This window comes from Ciconia boyciana, chromosome 2, assembly GCF_034638445.1.
Source record: "Ciconia boyciana chromosome 2, ASM3463844v1, whole genome shotgun sequence".
Lineage (NCBI taxonomy): Eukaryota > Metazoa > Chordata > Aves > Ciconiiformes > Ciconiidae > Ciconia > Ciconia boyciana.
The window spans coordinates 161,634,719-161,656,244 of record NC_132935.1 but is presented as its reverse complement, the minus strand read 5'-3'; the positions used below and the strand labels follow the sequence as shown (position 1 = coordinate 161,656,244).

General features: G+C 40.2%; 1 protein-coding gene across 2 annotated transcripts in view; it reads right to left on the bottom strand.

Annotated features, from left to right (window-relative positions):
• Positions 1-21,526, bottom strand: part of RHEB (Ras homolog, mTORC1 binding) — a 42,975-nt gene that overhangs the window by 17,588 nt on the left and 3,861 nt on the right. For both annotated transcript variants that reach the window (XM_072854752.1, XM_072854751.1), the window contains exon 2: positions 5,395-5,466. In XM_072854752.1, the coding sequence (XP_072710853.1) occupies positions 5,395-5,466 (72 nt within the window). The remainder of the gene's footprint in view (positions 1-5,394; positions 5,467-21,526) is intronic.

The window sequence follows — 21,526 nt, the reverse complement described above, 5'->3', positions numbered from 1 at the left end:
TGTGGTGGGGACAGAAGCAACCGTTTGTTTGAACAGATGTTAACACGCAGCGTTGCTATATACGGTATCACTGCTTCAAATCAGAGGGAAAACAGACTCAACTGGAGAGGTACTGCATTAACAGGTATTATTAAAAGTAACAGTCTCTAGTCTCTTGACACTTCACAAACACATCAAACCACTCTGCAATCAAAGTAGCTTCAAGAGCCTCATGAGGTTAATATTTAAAAAGGGACAGAGACAGATGGCAGCTTTTTCAGACTATTCTAGAAGCCTAGAATAGACCCAGCAAAGACATCACCATCATCAGTACTGGAAGCAGAGTGTGACAGAGCCAGGGGAAGGGAAACAGTGGAGGAGTCACCACAGGCTGGGTGAGGAGAACTGTTCGTTCAGTGCAGAGGCTTGTAGCACTAGGAACAGCCCACTGCATGAACACAAATCTGCTTTGATGCAGTCATAATTAATGACTCCTATTTGTTTGTTGAAGCTTTTTAAAAATATTCCTGGTACGAACTTCATCTTGGGAAAAAGCTGCAGCTGTATTAAAGGTGATTAGTGATCCACAGGTCCCCTTGATCCAGAGGAAGTCTTCACTTCCAGTTCCATCACCTACCATCCTGGGACATATTGCCTTCCGGTGTGCCCATAAGCAAGACAAACAACCGATAATAGGATCACGGCACAGTATGGCTCTTCCTGGTATGCCAAGGACAAGTTTCAGCAGCCATGAACAATCGCTGCAGTCCTAGTCATAACACGAGCATCTGCGAAACGCTGCTCATCAGCTGAAGCATGGATAAAGCCTGTTGTAGGTCCACGAAGCACACAGCTCTCAGAACAGGACATGCTTACAGCTTGCAACGCGTAACTCGAGTGTAGCTGTATGACAAAAGCTGCAATCCCCACCTTCATCTACAATTGTTTCTAGTTCTGATGCATTGCTGAAACTTGGAGAATTCGGTGCTGCAGTGAACAGCACAGCACTGAACAGATCTATGTGTACAGTTCAGGGTGCAGCAGTCAACAGCTGCGTTGCAAAGACCTAAAGCCATTTTGCTGTCAGACAATGTCCTGGTAAAATTACATGCAAAGCGTGGCCCTGACTGCTGCTACAGTTCAGCAGAAGCACAACTTATGTAGCAACTCCGTTAGCTGCTGATCATCGTTACCCCAAGATCAAGTATATTTCAATTAGACTAACATGAATGAGATGATTTCCATACACAACTCAAAAGACAGCTGCAGTGAAAACAAGACATTATGATAAGGAATCAGTACCAGGCATATGAACGCAGACTTTCAGATCAATAGTGCCACTGAGTAAAGGCATGAGAGTGCCCATTCCTGGAGCTACTGTCTGGTAGCTAAATACAACCACCTCGCAAGGGTTCATCAGTTACTACCTTCTGCATCCCTTTCTACTTGTTTTCATTCCAAAGTCAATGCCTATCACTAATCTGCTAGGGCATCTTTTACAACACTGAGATGTGTAATGCAACAGATCTATTTTTAATTTTTCTCAGAGCCTCATTTCCACCCCTTGAGAAGGCTGCTCATCAGCAACTCCTGGGAAGAAGCGTACTTCACCCTTCCAGTGCAGCTGTCATGGCATGCATGGAAAAAGTTTAGCCTTAAAGATGCTTCTAGCAGACCCATCTAAACCTGTAGGTATCCCCTCCACAACTACCAGGGTGCCTCCAGCCCCCTCCCCCTTTCTAATATGCTTCTATTCACAATTGTATTAAAAAACATGGGACAGAGATAGGAAGCCCTTGGGGGAAGACTGTTCCTTCCCTTAGGGAGCTACTGAGCCTGTTTAGGGGAGAAAGGAAGACAGAGCACAGCACAGTGCTAGAAGCCTCTCTGAAACTGCAAGGAAAAGCAAAAAGCAGCCAGGCAGGCCTCAAGAGGAGCTGGAGGAAACGTCTTTGAGACTTGGGCAGTCAAGTCAGCTTTTCTGCAACACAAAATCACTGAATTAATGATAACCAAAGACATCCCTGCAAAGATGGGGGTGGAGGGAATTATGTGCACATCTTCATTATCTATTCCTTCTGACCTATTTGCTTTGAGTTCCAAATTAAGATTCTAGTTTTTATTCCAGTAAAATTTTGGAGCTTTAAATTGTTCTGGTCCTAGCGCATCTGAGCTGATCTGCCTTCAGAGCCCCATCCAGCTCAGTGTCCACACAGACTCCCTCCACACACTCCTGCTCTGCAAGGATCTTCCTTCTCTTTCCAACACTCCTGCAAGTAATCGTTCCACTAGTTTCTCAATCTGTCTGCCTCAAGAATAGCCACCCATCGTGGTGTCAATCCTGCTGGGACATTCAGAAAGGGAAATTCTATTTTGCTAAGCAATTAACTCTCACCTCTGCTGCTGCCACAAAATGCTACAAATTACTCTTCCTGATACACAAGTTTAGTAGAAGCAACTAAATTCAACATGGTCGTTAACTTAAATTAACTTTTCTGGTTCTAATGTAATATAAGCAAAGGAAAGGGTGAAAAGCAGCAGTGAAGGGGTGTTGACTTTGTTGAGAAACACTAAGTGAAACCTGATGCAGCTTTTTTTCCCTTTACCACTTCCAAAGAAGGTAGAGATTTTTATACTGGGAATATGGAACTACTAGAATATTAGGTCTTATTCCTATTGTTCAAGGCTTATATGCTATGCAACTTGTTCCTGTAAGAGCTTAACTATGGCTTGCCTTCTATACAATTTAGCTTTAGACTCAATTTTTGTGCAAGTTTTATTATTTGAAGACAAAAATCATGAAGATTAAGCTACCAGCAGTAAGTACTGCAGCTTTCTACCCTTTCATCAGTACTGGTAGAACACTGTAATAAATTATCAGTAACAATTTGCTGGAGACAAACCAGAAATCACATAGGCCAGACTATTCTTTAGCCTGTATTTTTTTCATTTCCAAGTTTTGTGACACTAAAGTAGACCCAGTCACTAGATGAAACTGAAAAGGTTTTATGACCTGCTATAAAGCATTGGAAAAATGCAACATTCTCCAACATTGCCCCTAGTACAGGAATCTGGACTTCTCAACTCCTTTTGCCAGCCTGGTCAACCAGATTCGAAATTACATGGTAGGAAAACCATAAAAGAGTTGATTAGATACTTTGTGTCTTATGACCCTGCGCACAATCAGGAACATACAGCTGGGAGTGCCAAAAGACTGGATTGATCAAAGATTTATATTTAGAAAAAGCATTTTAAAAAGATTAAGAACTTAAGTCAAAAGACCGATTTTATACTAATCCCATCAAAACTAGTTTCACATGCCTTTCTTGAAAAAAAGATCCCTTCAATATATTTTAAGTTTTAGTGGTAAGTTTGAAAGTGTTACCTCTTCCATTCTTCACAGAAGCATTTTTAAAACATCCTATCAGGCCTTACAGGGCTTAAGGATGGGACAGACTTCCTACTGTTTTGAACCTCAGGGCACATCTTTTACATTTTCAATCCCTACTTCCCAGCAAAGCGTTCTGATGCAAGAAGGGCCCTTCAATTCTATACCTTTCAGAAAGCAAATTCCTCCAGCCATGCCGCAGATCAGAAGACCTTCACCAAATTAATAATGCTGTTTGTTTTCCAAACAAATAAGAAATCAAGTGAAAAGTTAAGCCTTTTCAAGATGACCCCACCCAACAAAGTTTTCATGGCCATGACACGCTCAATGTTTAGAATTCAGATCAGGCAAGCAGTGCAGGCTACAAGAGTCAAATAAGAGCAGAATTCATCCAGAGTGTATTTTCCTATAGTTAAGAAATGCTACCAGTGTGAGACATACAACTACAGAGTTACTAACAGCAGTTACAGACAATAGGTTTCTGTGGACGACAAGAGCTTGTAAAGGATTAAACAAGCCAACCTTGTACCAAGGTGTCAAAATCCTAAAACAAGATACAGACTCAGCATTTTGGAGAGATTTTGACCCCATGTCTCTCAAGCTTTATTCATTCCCATATACCTGCATAAAACTAAAAGATTACTTTAAATAATTTGCATTTATATAGCACAGTGAAAAATAACCTGTCCCAAGCGATATTAAGATTTAAAATACAGAAACTTAATCCCCAATGTTTTGTTAGCAGCTTTAATTCAAAACAAACCTTATTTATTACATAAACCTTTATTAATTCTAACAAAGTAAAAAGGGATGTTGGAAAGCGTTAATATTGATGACATCTGTATAAGGACTAACAGATCATTCAGGTCAAGGGGTAAATTATCCACCCTGACTCGCTAAAGCGAGTTTAGAGCTTCTCAAAAAGTAGCATTTGAATTTTAGTTCTAAGCAATAAAATAATCCTGAGTAAAATATACTGATAGCTACTGATTTGTAGTTATTACCATATATGTCCAAAAGAAACTTTCTTCTGCTGATTACTTCATTCAAACTTACTTCTGCTGATTACTTCATTCAAACGAGTATCACATAGGCTTAACATCCTACTGCACAAGTTTGAAACAGTAAAAACATGTGCTACCACCGCATTTCAGAAGTCACTAAAATACAAGAACTCCAGGGTTACAATCATGATACCAAATTTTTATTTGCCATGATTAAAGTAAGCCAATATGATCAAGTTACTCAGCCCAGCACCACAGTTGCTCAAGTACTTCATGACCACTGCTAGCTCAGAAAGAGGTGGTTGGATTGTAACGAATACTGGGTAACTCACCTCTGAAATGACTTATTGCTCTTGGCAGCATTTTTAGTATTAGTATCTTTACTTACCTGCTATGCTAGCTATTCACAAAAGCGCTAATATTAAAAAAACCGCTAAGAGAAAATACCCAGTATTTGCAGCAAGCTCACTGTGTACCAGGCTTGTTATCAAGCAGCTGAAAATGAGTAATTAAAAGACTATCACATTATCATGGCCACAGCATGTTTGCCTTCTAAGGTAGTCATTTGCTCCTGGACTGGTATTGCTGGCTTTGTGTTCATCTGGATATACTGATCAAATGAGACATTTGAGACTTTGGAATACTTGTATATAGTGGCACATTTTCATATAGGTATGACATACTTAATTTGAAGTGCCTCGAGTGTATTGGGGGAAGCAGATGTCCAATAACATACATATAATACAAGAAGGAGATGCATTTTAGCCAGATTGATTCGGTTTTCCTTCATTTAGTGTTAAAAGACAGTTTAGATGTTTGGAGAAATATCCACACAGTGATTTCCATGCTGCAATACTGTAAGCTTGGTAAGCATTGGTTTAAAAGATTAAGAAAACTTAACAGTTAATTAATGAGCTTTAATGTTACTATGTAAATGTCCACATAAGTAATATGTATAACCACAATGGCTTCTGATAAAAGTTAGTGAGGTATAGAAGAACAGCTTGTCAGTTATTTACTTACTGTTCTCTATGGTTGGATCATATGAATCAACAAACTGTCCTTCCACAAACTGAATCGTCAGTGAAGATTTTCCTGTAAAGCAAGGAAAAGGTAATTGGTATCAAAACAAGTCTTCAGGCTGTTATCACTTTACACTTACTAGTAGACACACTAATGTTTTTATAAGAGCCAATATGAGCTTTGTATGGTTCATTTAAACATCTATACATGACAACTGACCTATTTTAAAATTAAGTGCCTATTCCTAGTAACTGGGTCTCCTGAACATATAAGAAGTAGTGCAAGATCTACTCGGCACGTGTTCTGCTTTTGTTTTAACACTGCGTCATTTAAGTGTCTCCTCTGGTTTAAAACAAATCTAAAAGTAGCAGCGTGCAATCCTCATACAACTAAATTTAACAAACTGTTATACCTGGAAGGTTCTTCTGTCAAGAAGCAAGGAAAACTAGAAATAATTTTCAGTCACTGCACAGAAAACTAGGAACTTGGACGGAATTAGCCAAATCTGGTTTCACTAGGAGATTGGACATCTTTCCCATGACAAAAGCATGATCTCAAAACTCTTGAGATCAATATACTCTCCTCTTCTACCAATCCTCCTAATGCCACATTACAACAGACTGGCGGATGCTGTATTTTAGTGAGGCATAGTGATTGATGGGGCATCACTGGATTTTTTTCTTTTGAAAGCAATTTAACTGCTGCTTTTGCAGACAACGTTCCCAGTTTCCGTTATGCTGATCTGATCATACATCCCCCAATAAAGAGTAATGCAAATGTTGCACTTAGTAGCAGACTGAAAAAAAACTAATTTAGTCTTGAAAGATTTTAGAAGATGGTAAAAGCGAATCGCACACATTGACCATACAAAGCACCTTTAAGGCTCTGCACCTGAAGATTTTTCAAAGCGTTACTGCAGTCTTAAAACAATTTCCATTACAGCATATCTTCTACATTTGGGAATCTACTAGATTCTATTACATCATGTTTACTGGACAAATACACTCTTACAAAGATTGCCAAGTGCATTAGCTGCTTTTGGACATTAGCATATTCTTCACGCTCCTTATTATACTCTTCTCATCAGCAAGAAGCACAAACAAAATATGACCTCAAGTTAAAATTTAGACTCAAGACTATCCTACTCAGTGGAATCCTCTCAATGACATCATAAGTAACCAATGTTGTGGGTGAACTAGTGTATAGTAAAACTATTTTCAATAATTAATTGCTTTGGATAAAGATTGCCCACTTGCAGTGCTTAGACCATGCTATGTTTATACTTTCCTGTAGAAAGAGTTCTTTCCTAAGTGTTCCTTCAGGAGATATTAAAAACAGTTTTCCACTTCCAACCCCCCCATTTTTGCTTCATCATACAAGGCTCTTGACTTGTTCACATTTGACTTTCTATTATTATCACCATACTTAGCAAGCCATTTTGTTGAAGACAGTCTAAAAAATTGCAAGTCAGACAAATTACAAGGATGAAAGTGATGCAAGGGAAGTTTGGCTTAATATTTATAATTACATGTGCAGTCAATTCCTTCATTAACTGAACACTTCCAGGATTTACTTCTCCAGTAGGAAGGAAGAAAACGTTACACAGGCATCATTGGGGATTTTTCCAACAGCCATAACCTTCATCAACTCACTGCTTGGTTTATTTTAACATCACTGCCCAGCTCTGCCATGCTTTTCTCTTTGCCGACTCCTATCAATCATACCACTTTATTCAAGATACAATGCTAAAAAACCCAGACAAACCCCAAAAACACCAACCAGCACACAACCTTTTAAGAGTTGCTTTTTCTCAAATCAAGTTCTTAGATACCATTTTCTGATACATCTAACAGTGCAGCTAAAGGTGTCATACTCACTGTGCGTGAGTTTACAGAGAACATTGCACTTTAAGCTGTTGCTCCAGCAAGGGGGGGAGGGGGGGAAGCAACCATGCACATCTGAAATCATCCTAATAAGGACAGACTTAGAACTGAGACTATGCATCCCAGCAACTTTCTGAAACTGTGTATTTTGGACACCACTTAGCAAGTGAATGAACTTTCAAGCTCTTCTTCAGCTATAAGCTTATGAAGTTGCTACCCAGAGTTCATGCTTGCAGATTCTTTGCCAATACCAGCACATTAAGCACTCCGTTTTAAAACAAAGTTAACTATTCCTATATTAGGCTGTTATAGCTCTTCTTATCTTGAAGATGCAAGTTAAGCACAGATCATCACTGAACATTTTTCCTCCTAAGAAGGATCCTAAACTAACTGAAAGACTTGACTGCTACCGTCTGTCTGTGCTAAGTCTGGAAACTGAATACCAGAAAGAAGTCGGAGCCAACAGAAAATGCTGCATTTAACATCCAGCTGTATTAATTACTGCTTTCCTCCTAACAGTGAAAGAAGAGGAAACAAAACCCAGACAAAACCAGCGTTCCAAGACTCTCCTCCCAAACTCCTCCAAGCTTTGTAACAAGCCTTCCAGTAATGATGTGTTTGTGATCACAAGAGGATGCCTGCTTTCCTAGATGAGCCACAGGGAAGCTCTCCAGTCTTGGATTCAGCCATCTACCCCCTCAGGATAAGTACATGCAACAGTATCCCACTAAAGCAAGGCTTCCAAAAGGGACACAAGAAATTTAAAACCTAAGTCATTAACACCCCACTGCCTTGTCTCAGCCCATGCCCAAGAAGCACGCAGGACTGTGTAAACAACAGCTTGGCTTGAACTTTGTCCCACAGGTTTTATTCCAGGCCTTTGACCTATGCTCATGAGGAAAATTAAGTTGACAATTTAGCTCCTATCACCTCTTTCCCCCGAAAGATCAGGCAACATTTTCAGAGAGAATTACAACATAAACATGATGTCTGTGAGGCAGGGGCCAAGGAACTGCGTGCAACTGCGTTTACTGATGTGCTAACTCCATCTCGGAGCACTGCAGGGAGGAGGACGCGGGGAGACACACTGCAGTCTAGATGTGCATATGCTGCTAGCACGCTTCAGCCTAAAAGGACGAGAGAGCCTGACACCAGTAGCAAAGATTTGATTAACTGATTACTCAAGGGTGCATACCTCAAAAAAGGCTCAGCTCTAGTATGCCTTCATTTGGAACAAACGCCAAAATGTTTTTTAGTTTGCTAAGCTTTTCCTTGTAGCATCCTCCATGCTGGTGCTTCTAGTGTATCCACTGTCCTTAAGTGTTAGGAAAATAAACATCTGTTGAGACCAAAAGGAGAAGTGTCATGAGCAGAAGCAAGGCAAAGTCTGCTGGAAGCAGTTCACTAAATTGATGGACAGTGATTTTAAGATGAAAAAGCACTTGCAAAATCTTACTGGAGAAGATTATGGTTTAACCTTTTGACTCTGTTCAGAATCAGAGAGCTCAAAATGACTACAAAGAAATAAATGAATCTAATAAGGGCAACACTGGGCAAGGGCAACAGGATGGAGGACTCCTCCAGCTGTACTTGCTATGGTAACTCAAAGCACCGATACGCTATGGCAGAGGAGTTGTAAGCAAAATCCTTCAAGTTTCCTGACTCTCCCTCTCCCTGGAGGAACAGGACAGAAGGTTAAGGGTTGGGAGGAATGGGTTTTACAAATGTTTAGAATACAAGTCCCAGGTGGCTGAAAGCTCAACTCAAGTTGTCCAGAAGCAGCCAAAGGGTATTTGCATAGACAATTCGTTATTTATTATATTATGTGGGAGTGGTAAAGAAAAGAGTTTTCCACTGTCAAAACAGAAGAGGAACAGGTTTTCAGACAGAAAGCCATTTCAAAAAATAAAGCTGTCATACTTCTGTTCATACAATAGACCATTCGCTACATGAAGTGGAACGTCCCATAAACACTGACTAGTGCAGTCACAGCACATCAGTTGTTTCAAATGCCATTGCAATTGTCAAGGCAAAACCATTGCCAAATTGAGTTTTTACTCATCCTTTTACTTCTTAGACAAGAGCTGTGGTATTTAATCTAGCCTTAAAATTCCAGCTTTACAACACTAGGCAGTTTACCAAGAAGATGAGTAACTGAGCATGGGTGGGCTCATGAACAGCTGGCCTCTCCGAAGAGGCCATGCCCTCTCTTCGGTGCACCACCACCTGCCTGCCGTCCCCGTCCCCCATCCTTATTCTTGCAATGAGCAGAGGGAAAGCCCAGATGAAATTCTCATCTGCAGCCAACTTCCCCTCAAACCCAGGAGACAGAAATGATGCAACCGGCCAGCAAGCAAGTCAAACAACTGCTCCACAAGCAAGGCATTGTGCAAGCTTGATTCTGCAGCTGCCCTCTAATGTGGCATCTCCACGATGACAGCCACTGGCAGCACAGTGCAGTTTATCTCAACAGGAAGAATTTCTCAATACTCAAAATTGTCTGCACAAGCTATCAGTAAACAGTGTGGCGGGGTCAAGAACAACTCATGAAGAGCTGCAATTCTCCGTTAGAATTTTAGATGCATAGTTTCTTTAACTCATCTTTTTCCATTAAAATGTCTGCTTATGTACTTTGCTTAATTATTAAACGCTGAACAGCTGGCAGCATCTAATTCACTCCTACCACAAGCCTAGCATTTACCTAAGGTAGTCTCTACATAGATCTACTCAGTCTTACCTAGAGAACAAATTAGTTTAGGTTTTGTCACAAAATACTTCAGGTTTTGTCACAAAAGGGTTCAAGAAATTTCGTAATGAAACATTGTCAGTCATACCAAATTATGGTAGACTTACTGTGTACCCAACTTGAGACTTAAGACTTACTGTGTACCCAACTTGCAATATCTCACGTACAGCTATGCCCAACTTACTACGCTTCACAGAGATGTTTTCATACCGAAAGTTACACTCAATTTAACTTGAACATCGGGATCTTTATCTTCTTTAATTCAGAATACCAAGACGCACAAAATGGAGACACCAGCATTCCACAGTGCAGATTATCTACCTGTCCTCAGAGCACAGAAAGGGACAGAACAACTTCTTGGAGCAGATGGAGGTTTAACTGGGTAGCAAAGGGAATTACAGCATCACTCTTCAACAAAAATCTTTTCACAAGACAGCAGATGATCTCAGAACCCACCACTAGCTCATCATTCATTTCAGGCTTCATCATTAGCAGCTTTCTACGGTTAATTAAGATTTTTTTCCCCCAGGTACTAATTATGGCTATGTAGTTGCTATTTTGCTGTCCACTGCTATGTAGTCCAGTGAATCATTCTAATGACCATAAAAACGATACATCTGAGTCAATAAAGAATTCTGTTTCCAAACCTCTGGAGACAGCAATAAAATGAGCAGTTTGTGTTTTACTCAGATGCAACTTAATTCTACTATTAGACTTTTAATCATGAGGAATTATCATTTATAAACACCTACTTTCAGCCGTAGTTTTTTCAATTTTGTAGTGATTTCCTTGTGATGTCAACTTTATGATACTAGGATTAAAAAATTATTTCCTGACGCTTACAGAGAAAACTCTTGCTGACACATAGAGCTCAAGTGGTATATTTGCTCATATGATACTCATGCTTGATTTGCAACACGAAGAGTGGTGGCACTTCTCTCTCAAAGTGCTGTCTGAGCTTTCTGAAGGACAGACTAAAGGATCTGCCCTTATAATCCTGTAAGAGCGAAAGTCTGAGCACCTCAATGAGACATCTTTTGGTAGTGAGGGACCTCAAGAACAGAAGAGAGATTCATGACAAACCAAACAGCAGATCGGCATTTCAGGACAAGACAAGTTTGTTTTCAACTTCTATGGCACTCTATCCCATTGCTAAAACTGTTCCCTGCCTTCTCCTGATCTATTTTTATATTAGGATATAAGGAAATGTATTTGACAGTCTAAGGCAAGGTATTGTAGCAAGAACCGCTCCTGCTGTAGAAGAGGAGGTTCACATGACGGTCTGTAATACCAAGAACACAAGCCCGCAGGGAAAAAAGGACACAGGCTCGTTTCCCTTCCTTCTGCATTGCACAATCTTCTTGAGGTTTATCAAAGGTATTCCTCTGCAAGCCAGAAGAAATCTGAGAGTCAGTCATTTAGAAAGGAAGTCAGATGGCTTCCTTTATTTTATTCAGATTTCAAAGCAGTCGGTCAAACTCACAAGCATATTTGCAGACCCTTGCAAGGCTGGCAACAATAAGCCTTCAGAACACAAACCAAGTAGTCCTAATGATGCTCTCTAGATCATATTTTCTGTAAGGAAAGCCAGAAGACAGCATGTGCTTTATTCCCTGATACGTAACAGCAAGCTTGCTCCATCCTGCTGCAGTGCTCACCCCTCAATGTTCACTTGCACTTTGTTCCAATGTATCAGATGTCCAGGCAAGTATATAGAGAAAAATTCCACTGTTTTGCTGCAACAGCTTAGTTGCCACTTCCAGGTGTCCATTTTGTCTCCATTTAAGTCAGTAACCTCAGCAAAGGATTGTCAGAAGAAATGTTTTAGTTATTTTAGTTCACAGTCCAGATACCTCTGTTGTTACCCTTGCTGGCAGAAAAGCGTGTGCCACAGTTTGCCTGATACTTCCCTTTTAATGAGGTAAACCAATTTTAATTCCATGTGTTTACTATCAGTTGTCAAAGATGGAAAAGCTGTTACAAGACTTAAAGATATCTAGAAAACTTCTGTAGCATGCACCTCACCCGGCCATGGTATACACGCACACATGGCTGCATCCAAGATGCTTTAAACAGGTCAGGGAAACTGCATCCTGGGCTCTCCTAACTACGAAGGAAATTCAGACATTCACATCCAAGACCAGTATTTGCTCAGATAAATACCACCCTCTGTATTCCCTTCAGACTTCCTGCAGAAACTGTGCATCCCTGCAGCACCTTCCCACCTCTCTCCCCACAGCACCATGCCTAAAACATTGCAAGTGGCTGTAGAAATTCAGAGGCAACTTGACTTATCACGTATATCTGCTAGCCTAATTAGCAAATGTATTCCTAAACTAAAAGTTAGGCAGTACTACTTGACTTCTGAAGGGAAGCTTATTAAGCTTAAAGATCAGACCCTAATGTTTCAGTTTATGACACACTTAGAGGGAAAGAGCCTGAACTTTGTACTCATTTCCCCCTGAAAAGGCAAAATTCAAGTTGTACTGCTGGGTAGAAGCCAAGTCCTCGCTCCCTATGCACACACTTCAAGCAGCTAATTAGGTATCTGAATAAACTTGACCTTTCCTTGGATCATCGGGTATGTACAACATGAAATGTCTTTGAAAGATACTTTTAGTAACTGTGATTGTTTCATCATTAAATCAGTTTTAAAATGTTATGTCATTAGAAATAAACATGCGTATCTCTTGCTTTAATGCATTCCACGCATTCCCCTTTTCAGTCTTCAAGGTTTTAGTTTTAACACAAGGGAATGAACTTCCAACTTCCAGTCAGTTCTTTCTTGACACTAAAGATCACTGGGGTGTACAACTTAAATTACCTTTCTGCAAGCCAGAAACATCAGGACTAGCAGGTTTTAAGCACTTGTTCAAGAAGTGGATCTTTCCAACTGCAGTTACCAGCACCAGCTCTCCATCCGCTGCATAGACACTGCTTTAACTGCACTTGCAGCACAGCTGAATTTAATGGCAGAAGCCGATGAACTCCACTCTATGCACACCACATGGCATAAAGCAGCTGTTAAGGTTTACCAGAGCTTTGCAGCCATTATTTTCCTTTTTTTTTTTCATTTCTACACAACTGGCTGAAGTTAACACCAGCCACATTAAGTTACATGCTACCGCTGACCACTTGGTAAAGCAGTGTGCCGTTGAAAAAGCCAGATCATACAGGTACAAATTAGGATTTTAAACTGAACATTTCTATTAGAAAATAGGATAAACTCTTCTCTCCTATTCCTTTCACCACAAATCGCACTTATATTTTCACACCACCTGATCTATGCCAATAACAGAGAAAGCTTTAATAGCACAGAACCCTTATAGAGATGAAAGACCTCAGTCTTTCAACGGATCTGTACTGTTTCACTGAAATGCAGATCTTCCCTAAGGATCTTCCTTCATAAAGATCTTTATGAAGACTGGAGCCATAGCATTCACTGTTGCCAACACTGTGGCCATCATACCTCATCACTGCTTACAACCATCACCAAGCAGAGGGCTAAGTCTCTGAAAATGCCAGTGAAATTTTCCTGGCATCACTTTAAAAAGGCGTGTCTAGGAGCTTGACCTCAAGTGTATCGTAGTGCCAAGTAAACTGTCGGAAATGCAGCTGAAATGGTGAGGAATGGACCCTCTTGGTGGTACTACTGAAATGCACATCGTACAGGGCCTCAAGGATCTTCTTGGAACTGCAAGAACAATAGTAAGAGATGTGTTTCTGTCTTCCTTCTTGTAGGATGACAGAAGGCAAGTACCTGATGAAATCCTGACACGATAGTAATGGTAATATCCCCTCTCTTGGTAACATCAACCAAACAAATAATGTGATATATATCCAGCAACTATAGCTAAGAAATTTCAGTCTTACTCTGAGGGGAGGTCCACAGAGCTCTTCACCAACCTGTAGCAAAACCTGAAGGTATTACTGATTTGTCCCAACAAAGGCAGGCTACTTTTACAACCTATTAAACATATCTACAAATCTAACTGCATAATAATCACTAGAAGATCTTAGCAACAAAAGGCAGCTTCAGCCTGCAGCAGTATGCATGACTATGAAGTAGTGAGTCAATGTAACAGGCTCTTCGTGACTCCACTGATGGTCCAAAGTCTGATGAACCCAATGTCAACAAATGCCAGCAATGCACACGACAGCCAAAACCTGACTTCCATGGAAAGTGTGCTGCTACCTATGTCCAACATCAGCACACAGCCCTATTTACCTGCTATGACCTACACTGGTGGAAGTTCCCACAGCTGCATGAAGCATCAGGAACTGCGGTACCAACCCTGACAACACTAACATCTCTTAGTGCAAAACAGAGAAGCTGGTCTTTAGGGATACTGACAAAGATTAGTCTTGACTCTTCCACCAGTGGAGCAGGACATGGTCAGCTCCATCACACCTCTGTCAACAGATGCATAGGTAGACACTGAGACCGTCTTGATTAATGATCATACAATTGAGCCTTGACCACTTCAATTCTCCTGTGCTAGCACAAGGCTGCTGTGGATCTATACATAACCATGCCAAAATAAAAACCAGTATGCCCGAACTGTACCTTCCTCTACAAAAACTGTCTCCCCCCATCAGATTCACATCAACTTTTGGTAAGTTACTGTTGTCTCTCCTCCAATTCAGTCCTAGATCTTCTTTGAATTAACTTTATAGGCATCTTCCATGTTCCTTCTGCTTAACGTGTGAAGTTCCTCCCCTCTATTAATTAGGATTGAAGAAAGCCACAATCTTTTAAATGCCATCTTCACACCATAGCACTTTATACAGCTGGAGTTAGTAATTAACCCCTCCCCACTAACTCCTCTTCAAGCCTTCTTCATTTACACACTTATCTGATCAACATAACAGACTAGCCTCTGAATACAGAGGACAATCTGTTAACAGCAAAGGAAGTTCAAAGTAATAATATACCAAAATCACAGCATGAGAGATGTGGATAACACACCAGAGAAAAAAGAATCCAGGGTAAGGATAACACCATGCAGAAGAACCATGAGATTCCCCAACCTTGGGAAATTTTAAGGGAATTTAAGCCAAAGATCCATCAGATATGACACGACATAGTTGATTTTGCCATAGGGCAGAGAAGATAGACTAGGTGACCCTTGTTTGCTACAGCATACTATAGAGTTCTTGCCTGTCATGACAGCCAGCTGGCTTTCTTACCTTCCTAGCCAGTGTGTATCCATCTGTTGGCTCACAAGGTACTTCAAATTAAGAGTTTTCAGGCAGGAATCATACTTTTCTACTCTCAGTTTTTTATACTATCTAGTACAAAAAGGTCACAATGCAGAACTTTGATCTTTGCAAGGAAGAACAACAAAAAAAACCCACAGAACAAATAGCAATGCACCCCACCTCCCCCTTGAAAGCAGTCCAGGGAGATAGCTGAGGATGACATTTGCAACCTGACATTAAACTATTTTTCCACTAAGAGTGTCTTTCACAAGTGAAGTGTCTTCCAGCCAGTCCAGCTCTGGCACCTGAGGAAGCACATGCCAAGAGAAGCTGGATTCTTCACTTCCCAGCACTCCGCTAGCACAACCACGCAACTTGGACAAGGAGCTGAGTATCAAGCTACAGTTTAAGGCAACCTAACTTCAGGCCAACCTTCAAGAGACAGAGCAGCACGCTGTATTTGTCTGCTGTACAAGTCTTTGCTTATCAATTCTGCAAATAAAATTCTCAAAGTGCGATAGTGGTTATTACTCTGCTGTTATCCAGTTAAATCATAAGTTAAACCAGCTAATTGTAAATTCAAGTCTATTTTAAACAGTACCTAAGAAATTAAGTACGTACCATCTACTTGGCAGAAATGGATAAAATGTGAACTATGAAAGGCAAATAGGTCAAGGGCCAAGATTTACCACAGGTACAGCAAAGCCTTTCAGAAGTTGCTTCCTTCCTTAGCCTGGCTATTTGGGAAAATAACCTGTATCTTCATTTGAGGTTTCCACACTTCCATGCTGTAAGAACTGGAGAGGCATGGCCCAACTTTCCCCACAATAAGCTGCCCTTAAAACTTGGGTCCACACACCCCTTCTCATACTGTCCCTTTTTCTCCCTACCAACATCCACCTTTAAACCCTTTCAACCTTTGGGATGTACAGCCCATGCCCACATGAGCAGCTGGATGCCAAAGTAATGGGATGTTCATATGACCATCTTCAGAAAAAGAGAAACGTGTATCCTACAGTCTCATCATTAGCTATAAATCGTATACGAGATAATGGCTTTTTAAGATCACAATATTTTTGCCTGGAAATGCAAAGAGTAAAGACATCATCTTATTCTTTTGTACTACCATTAACTTACACTTGTTCATAGCAGTTGGTTGTGACAAAAGCAGTTGGTTGTGACACAACCCAATGCTCGGCTTAGGAACACCATCCAAGACACTCACCTAGAAGAAATTTCAACAAGCTAGTCATTGAAACCATTCTGGAAGTTTCACTTTAACTTTTCTTCTGCCCTATCATCACACTTAGGGACAAAAGGTATTTTGCAGATGAGGAAGGACAAGCAGAAAAATGGTTTAGGTGTCATTAAGAGTCCTTGATACACTCTGTATAAAGAACACGATCTTGAAACATTCAGACAACTTCTTATTCTTCCTAGCTTTACTGTTCAGAAAAACTTGAATTACCTTCCATTTAAACAATTTTTAGACTTAAGTTTAGCAACCACAAAAGGTTTATCAAGAATTTTGACAACCTTTTTCTCCAAACATGAAAAAAGTTAAAACAGCACAACTAACACCTCTCTTTAGAATTTATTCACCAGTGTCAAACCATACAGATGAAGCAGAACGTATTAGAAACAGACATTTCCAAGAAAGCAATGCAGAAGAAGGTACTGCAGCAAACTAAGAAACACGGTGCTTGTTTATACGCACGTTTCAAAGCAGAAACTTCCAGTTCTGATTAAAAATGCTAATTTTGAAACAGATTTTAGAACACCAAAAATTTGTTATTAATGCATTAATGTCAAGTGCTTGATTGTTCTGACAGTTTGTAGGACAGATTTAATGGAGTTTTCCTACATATTATGCATCAGCTCTTTTGCATATAGCAAGAGTACCTTTCAAAGAGGTTATACATATTGAATGAAGTTTTGGCAATACAATCTGACAAGTTGTTGAAGCTAGACAGATGTATCCCACTAACTCAGGAGACAATGTTGTCAAGAGACACTTTCGTATCATAATTTCATATTACACTTGCACATGTTCACACCCACACACTGAAGACCACTTATGTATTCCCTCTTTTTCCAAATTAAAATTCATTTAACTCAATACTCCACAGAATACAAATAACTAGCTAAGATTTGTCATGCATGCTGTTCTGGTTGCTGTAATCTAAAATACCTAAGAATACTGATAACCATTCCAGAAGTATTAACTCCTCATTCTTTAAGACTTCAGTGTTATATTTAAAAAGAGCTGAAAGGAAACTTCACTGTTTAAAGCATAATCTAACAGGGAATCGTGATTTCTGGAGTTCATATCTATTTAATGTAGAAAGACCGCAACTTTTCTGAACAAGTCTTCTGAGTGTCACACATTAGGGTCTTTTGTTCCTTAAAAGGCCTTCAGAAATAATTCATTTAGTCTTATGCCTCAAAAGATTAATCTTTGGCCTTTATCCACAAACTCTTACGGATTTCATCCAAATTAAACTACTAGAGATTTCCTTCTCATGTTCTAGTCATAAGTTCTCTAATTCACTTAAGAAGTCCCATAAGAAATTCCAAGTAGTCCTCTCTTTTGCAGGAGCCCCCAAGGTTCACAAGCTATTCTTTGCTTGTCCTGTCTTCATTTTGATTGGCACATCACGCTTGATAATCCAAAATCTGCACTTCAGGAACTGCCTTTTTCACCACTGTCTCATCCTGTACCTTTCATACAACTATACTTAAAATTTGCATCAAAGTGCATAAGGTAAACTGAGGAAGAACCGGTGCATCTAAACAGATTAAGTAGTTGTGAATGATTTCTGTGCTGCAACAGTATCGATAAATACTTACAACTGAAGGAGGAGTCAACCAGGCTGAGGAGTCAATCAGTATTTGCAGACAACACATATTTTGTAGTATATCTTAGCAAACACTGAAGATTACTCTGAAAAGCAACAGAACCTTTAGATTTGTTCCCACTGCTTTTCAAAGTAGAGAGGCAACCAGCGATTCTGAACACCTTGCACATTATAGTCTCGACTTTTGGCTTTGCTCCACTGCAGCATCTTTACTACCAAGTGTTTCTAGAAAACTCTGGCAGATCATATCACTTGAAGCATCATCTGAATTTGAAGACTTCAGAACAAGGTTTAGAGTTACCCCAGGTCAAACATCCTTCTTTTCCTCAATTCTGCATGAAAGGATTAGATTTGACTATGAAAGTTATTTAAATAACAATCTTGAAAAACTTGATTTCTTCATGGTTCCCTAACGCACAGTTCGCCACCTTAACAAGGCTATCTTTTTCCATCAAGAGAACTACTCAGATTCAAAAGGCCCGCTATTGGAAGTTTACGAAAAAGCATTCACACTTATCTGGAGTGGTGGAGGAAAATACAGATGTGGTTTCACAACAGGTCTGACTGAAATAAAGTCTGCACAGCCACAAAGAGCCTATTCTACCCTCCCTTGAACAGCTCACACTGCTGACCCCACTCCCTCTGTCAAGGTTGTACCTGCAGAGCCGACCAGCTGAAGGATATGAAACTTTTCCTTCTGGTTGCTTTACTTTTGAAAGAAATCAATTCCCCAAGCTGGTGACCAGGCTTCCAGCACGCCAGTGCCAGCACCCGGGAGCAGGCAGGAAGGCGCAACTTCCAGCCACAGTGCAGGATTAACTCGACTTGTGCCAAGGGAAGCCCCACCCCATATAGCTCATTTGCATCTGCCTTCATTAGATGGCAATTAAAAAACAAAAGTGGCAGAGCCATCTCTTGAGAAAAGCTGCACCTGAAAGCCTGTTCCAGCACTCTCTTCAAAAACTGCCTCAGTTTACTTCCTTGTTACAAGTTCACTACAAGCATCTTTTCCCCCTAAAAACAATTCCACTGCACTTCCTATTTCTCAAGAAGGAAATATAATCTTTAACGGCCCACATTCATGCATTTTTGGTAAACTTAAATATCTTAAATCCTGTTAAGAGGTCGCTAGGCAACATATAACATGAATTTTCTTCACATCATTCCCTTTTTCCCCCATCGCACATCCCCTCATTTGCAGAATAGCTGCCATCAGTGTGCAAGAACCGTATAGGAAAGCAAATCTCCTGACCAGGACTGGAAGAGAGAAATTTTAAGCAACAACCACCCTCTAAACTCAGGAAGCACATTTTAGTTTCTCACAGTATCAAATTTACAACAAATTTGCCGTTCACTTCAAATACAGGCCTTGGAAAACAAAAGGAAGCCTCTGAAGTCCTTAAGGAGACAGATCCATGACTGACAAGGGCAGCTTCGTGTTTTTACATACCATGCTTCATGTCTGAAGCTTCCAATTCAGAATAATTTGGGTTGACATGAAGCAATTTTGACTCATGCAGGATTCGCAGAGCTTGAGTGCATTACGAATATCCCAGAGAGAAGCTGTTTCAGTTTTGGATTGAATACAAAATTAAGTCAAGCAGTTTTTAAAATACGCCCTTGAATGTCACCTTCAGGAGAGCTACAGGAAGTTAATCATCATCGGTAGTTCATCACGTCTTAGGCTGCTCTTGTAATCCCAAACGCGTGGTTATGCTAAGTTTCCGCAGCAGTGTGTACCGCAGAGGTGGCTGCTTTACCCAGAACCTACACTGAAGGCAGTGTAGTATATCTAAATGAAGAGCTTCAACTTTATATAGCTTATAAATTACAGGATCTACGTTTCATTTGGTTTCTCCTGTCGGTTAACTCTAAGTTGAGTAATCAAATACCAAAACGCTTAAATATACACGCAAAACCTGCAAGTGTTATGATTAAAAGAGATCAGAGTAGGCAATTTAAGAGTTAATCCTGGAGCAGTGTCCTCAAATAACCCTACCGTGACTTGATATTACAGCTGAACATGCTGCCTCTAGTGCTTCCAGCTACCGCTATCAAATGCGCTGTAGCAACTTTCACTGCTGAACAGCACAGTCAGTCACACAGAAATGCAATTAAAGCTGGCATTTCCAGCCTCATTTTAGTCCCCTGGTAGCTGCAACCTTTCCTTTTAGCAGCACTGCTGCACCCTGGCAGAGCAAATGCAGTCCTAACGAGGGAAACGCTATGAAAATAATCTCGGCACTTACTAGGGACGCGGCAAAATTTTAACCTTAGGTATCAGCTGGATCCTGAACCACTCAATTTTCCTGTTAAATCTCAGGCTTTCCAATGTTGCAGACACAACCAATTCTATAAAGCAAATTACAGCACACGACAGCAGTAATTTCTCCATTCCTTCTCTCTTGACATTTACACGGGCAATTTATTGCCTGCTAAAATTACCACTTCCCTCCGTCCAATATCAAAGGGCTATCTCCTCAGGGTGGTATACTACTGTGCGAACAGATGCCATCTTTCAGAAGCGAAAAGCAAAGCCTCAATTCCATTTTATAATACAAACCTCCTAATATTCAAATAACTCATGTTTTCAAAACCACTAACTACGTTTTGTCCTAACAATTATTCTTACTATTTACAGGTACGTATTAAAGGCACTGCTTTTTCTGCCTTTCTTGCTTTCAGGCAAGGTGGAGCGGGGAGAAGCGTTTTTTAGCTTAATACAACCACCTGGAAGCCTTTCCATATAAATGTAAGCTTGGCGGGTAATTTTGTTTCATCATAGTTTTTTTGCTACCTGCATGCTGCAGTCACAGACCATGACTACTTCTGCCCACGGTATGGACTGCTCTCCATCTACACAAAAAAGTTGATTTATTTAGCTGGGGAAGAAAATAGGTAAGTCACCACTAACTTAACTAGATTTACCCCTCCGAGCTATAAACTGACCAGGAGAGCATTTTCAGATCACCAGTCCACACGTGTAAAATTCAGAAACAGAATGCCAGTTTCTACAAGCATATCTGTAACACCAGCAGCACGAGTTATATGAACAGCAAAAACCAAATCAGGCTGAGATAGTGACCTACGACTGAAGCAGCTGATGCAAACAACACCTCCCTGCTTATCTTAAACCCATCAGTTCAATACCGAGAATCCCAGTAAGAAGCTACTTTACAAGATGATCTAAGAAACCTCTTCTTTCATACAGGCATTTGTGGTCTGAATTTACATATTTCTTCTATAAACAAAGAACCACCAAACTGAGCACAAAGCATTTTGGACAACTATACGCTGCTTTTTAGAGTGGCTGTTACTCTGAAGAGATTCAGAAAATCTTAGTCTTGCTTGATTTATTTCCATGCAAATCCATTATTTCCCATTATATTTGGGATATATTAAATTATGACCAAAATACAAGTATGAAGATTCTTTTTAGTGAA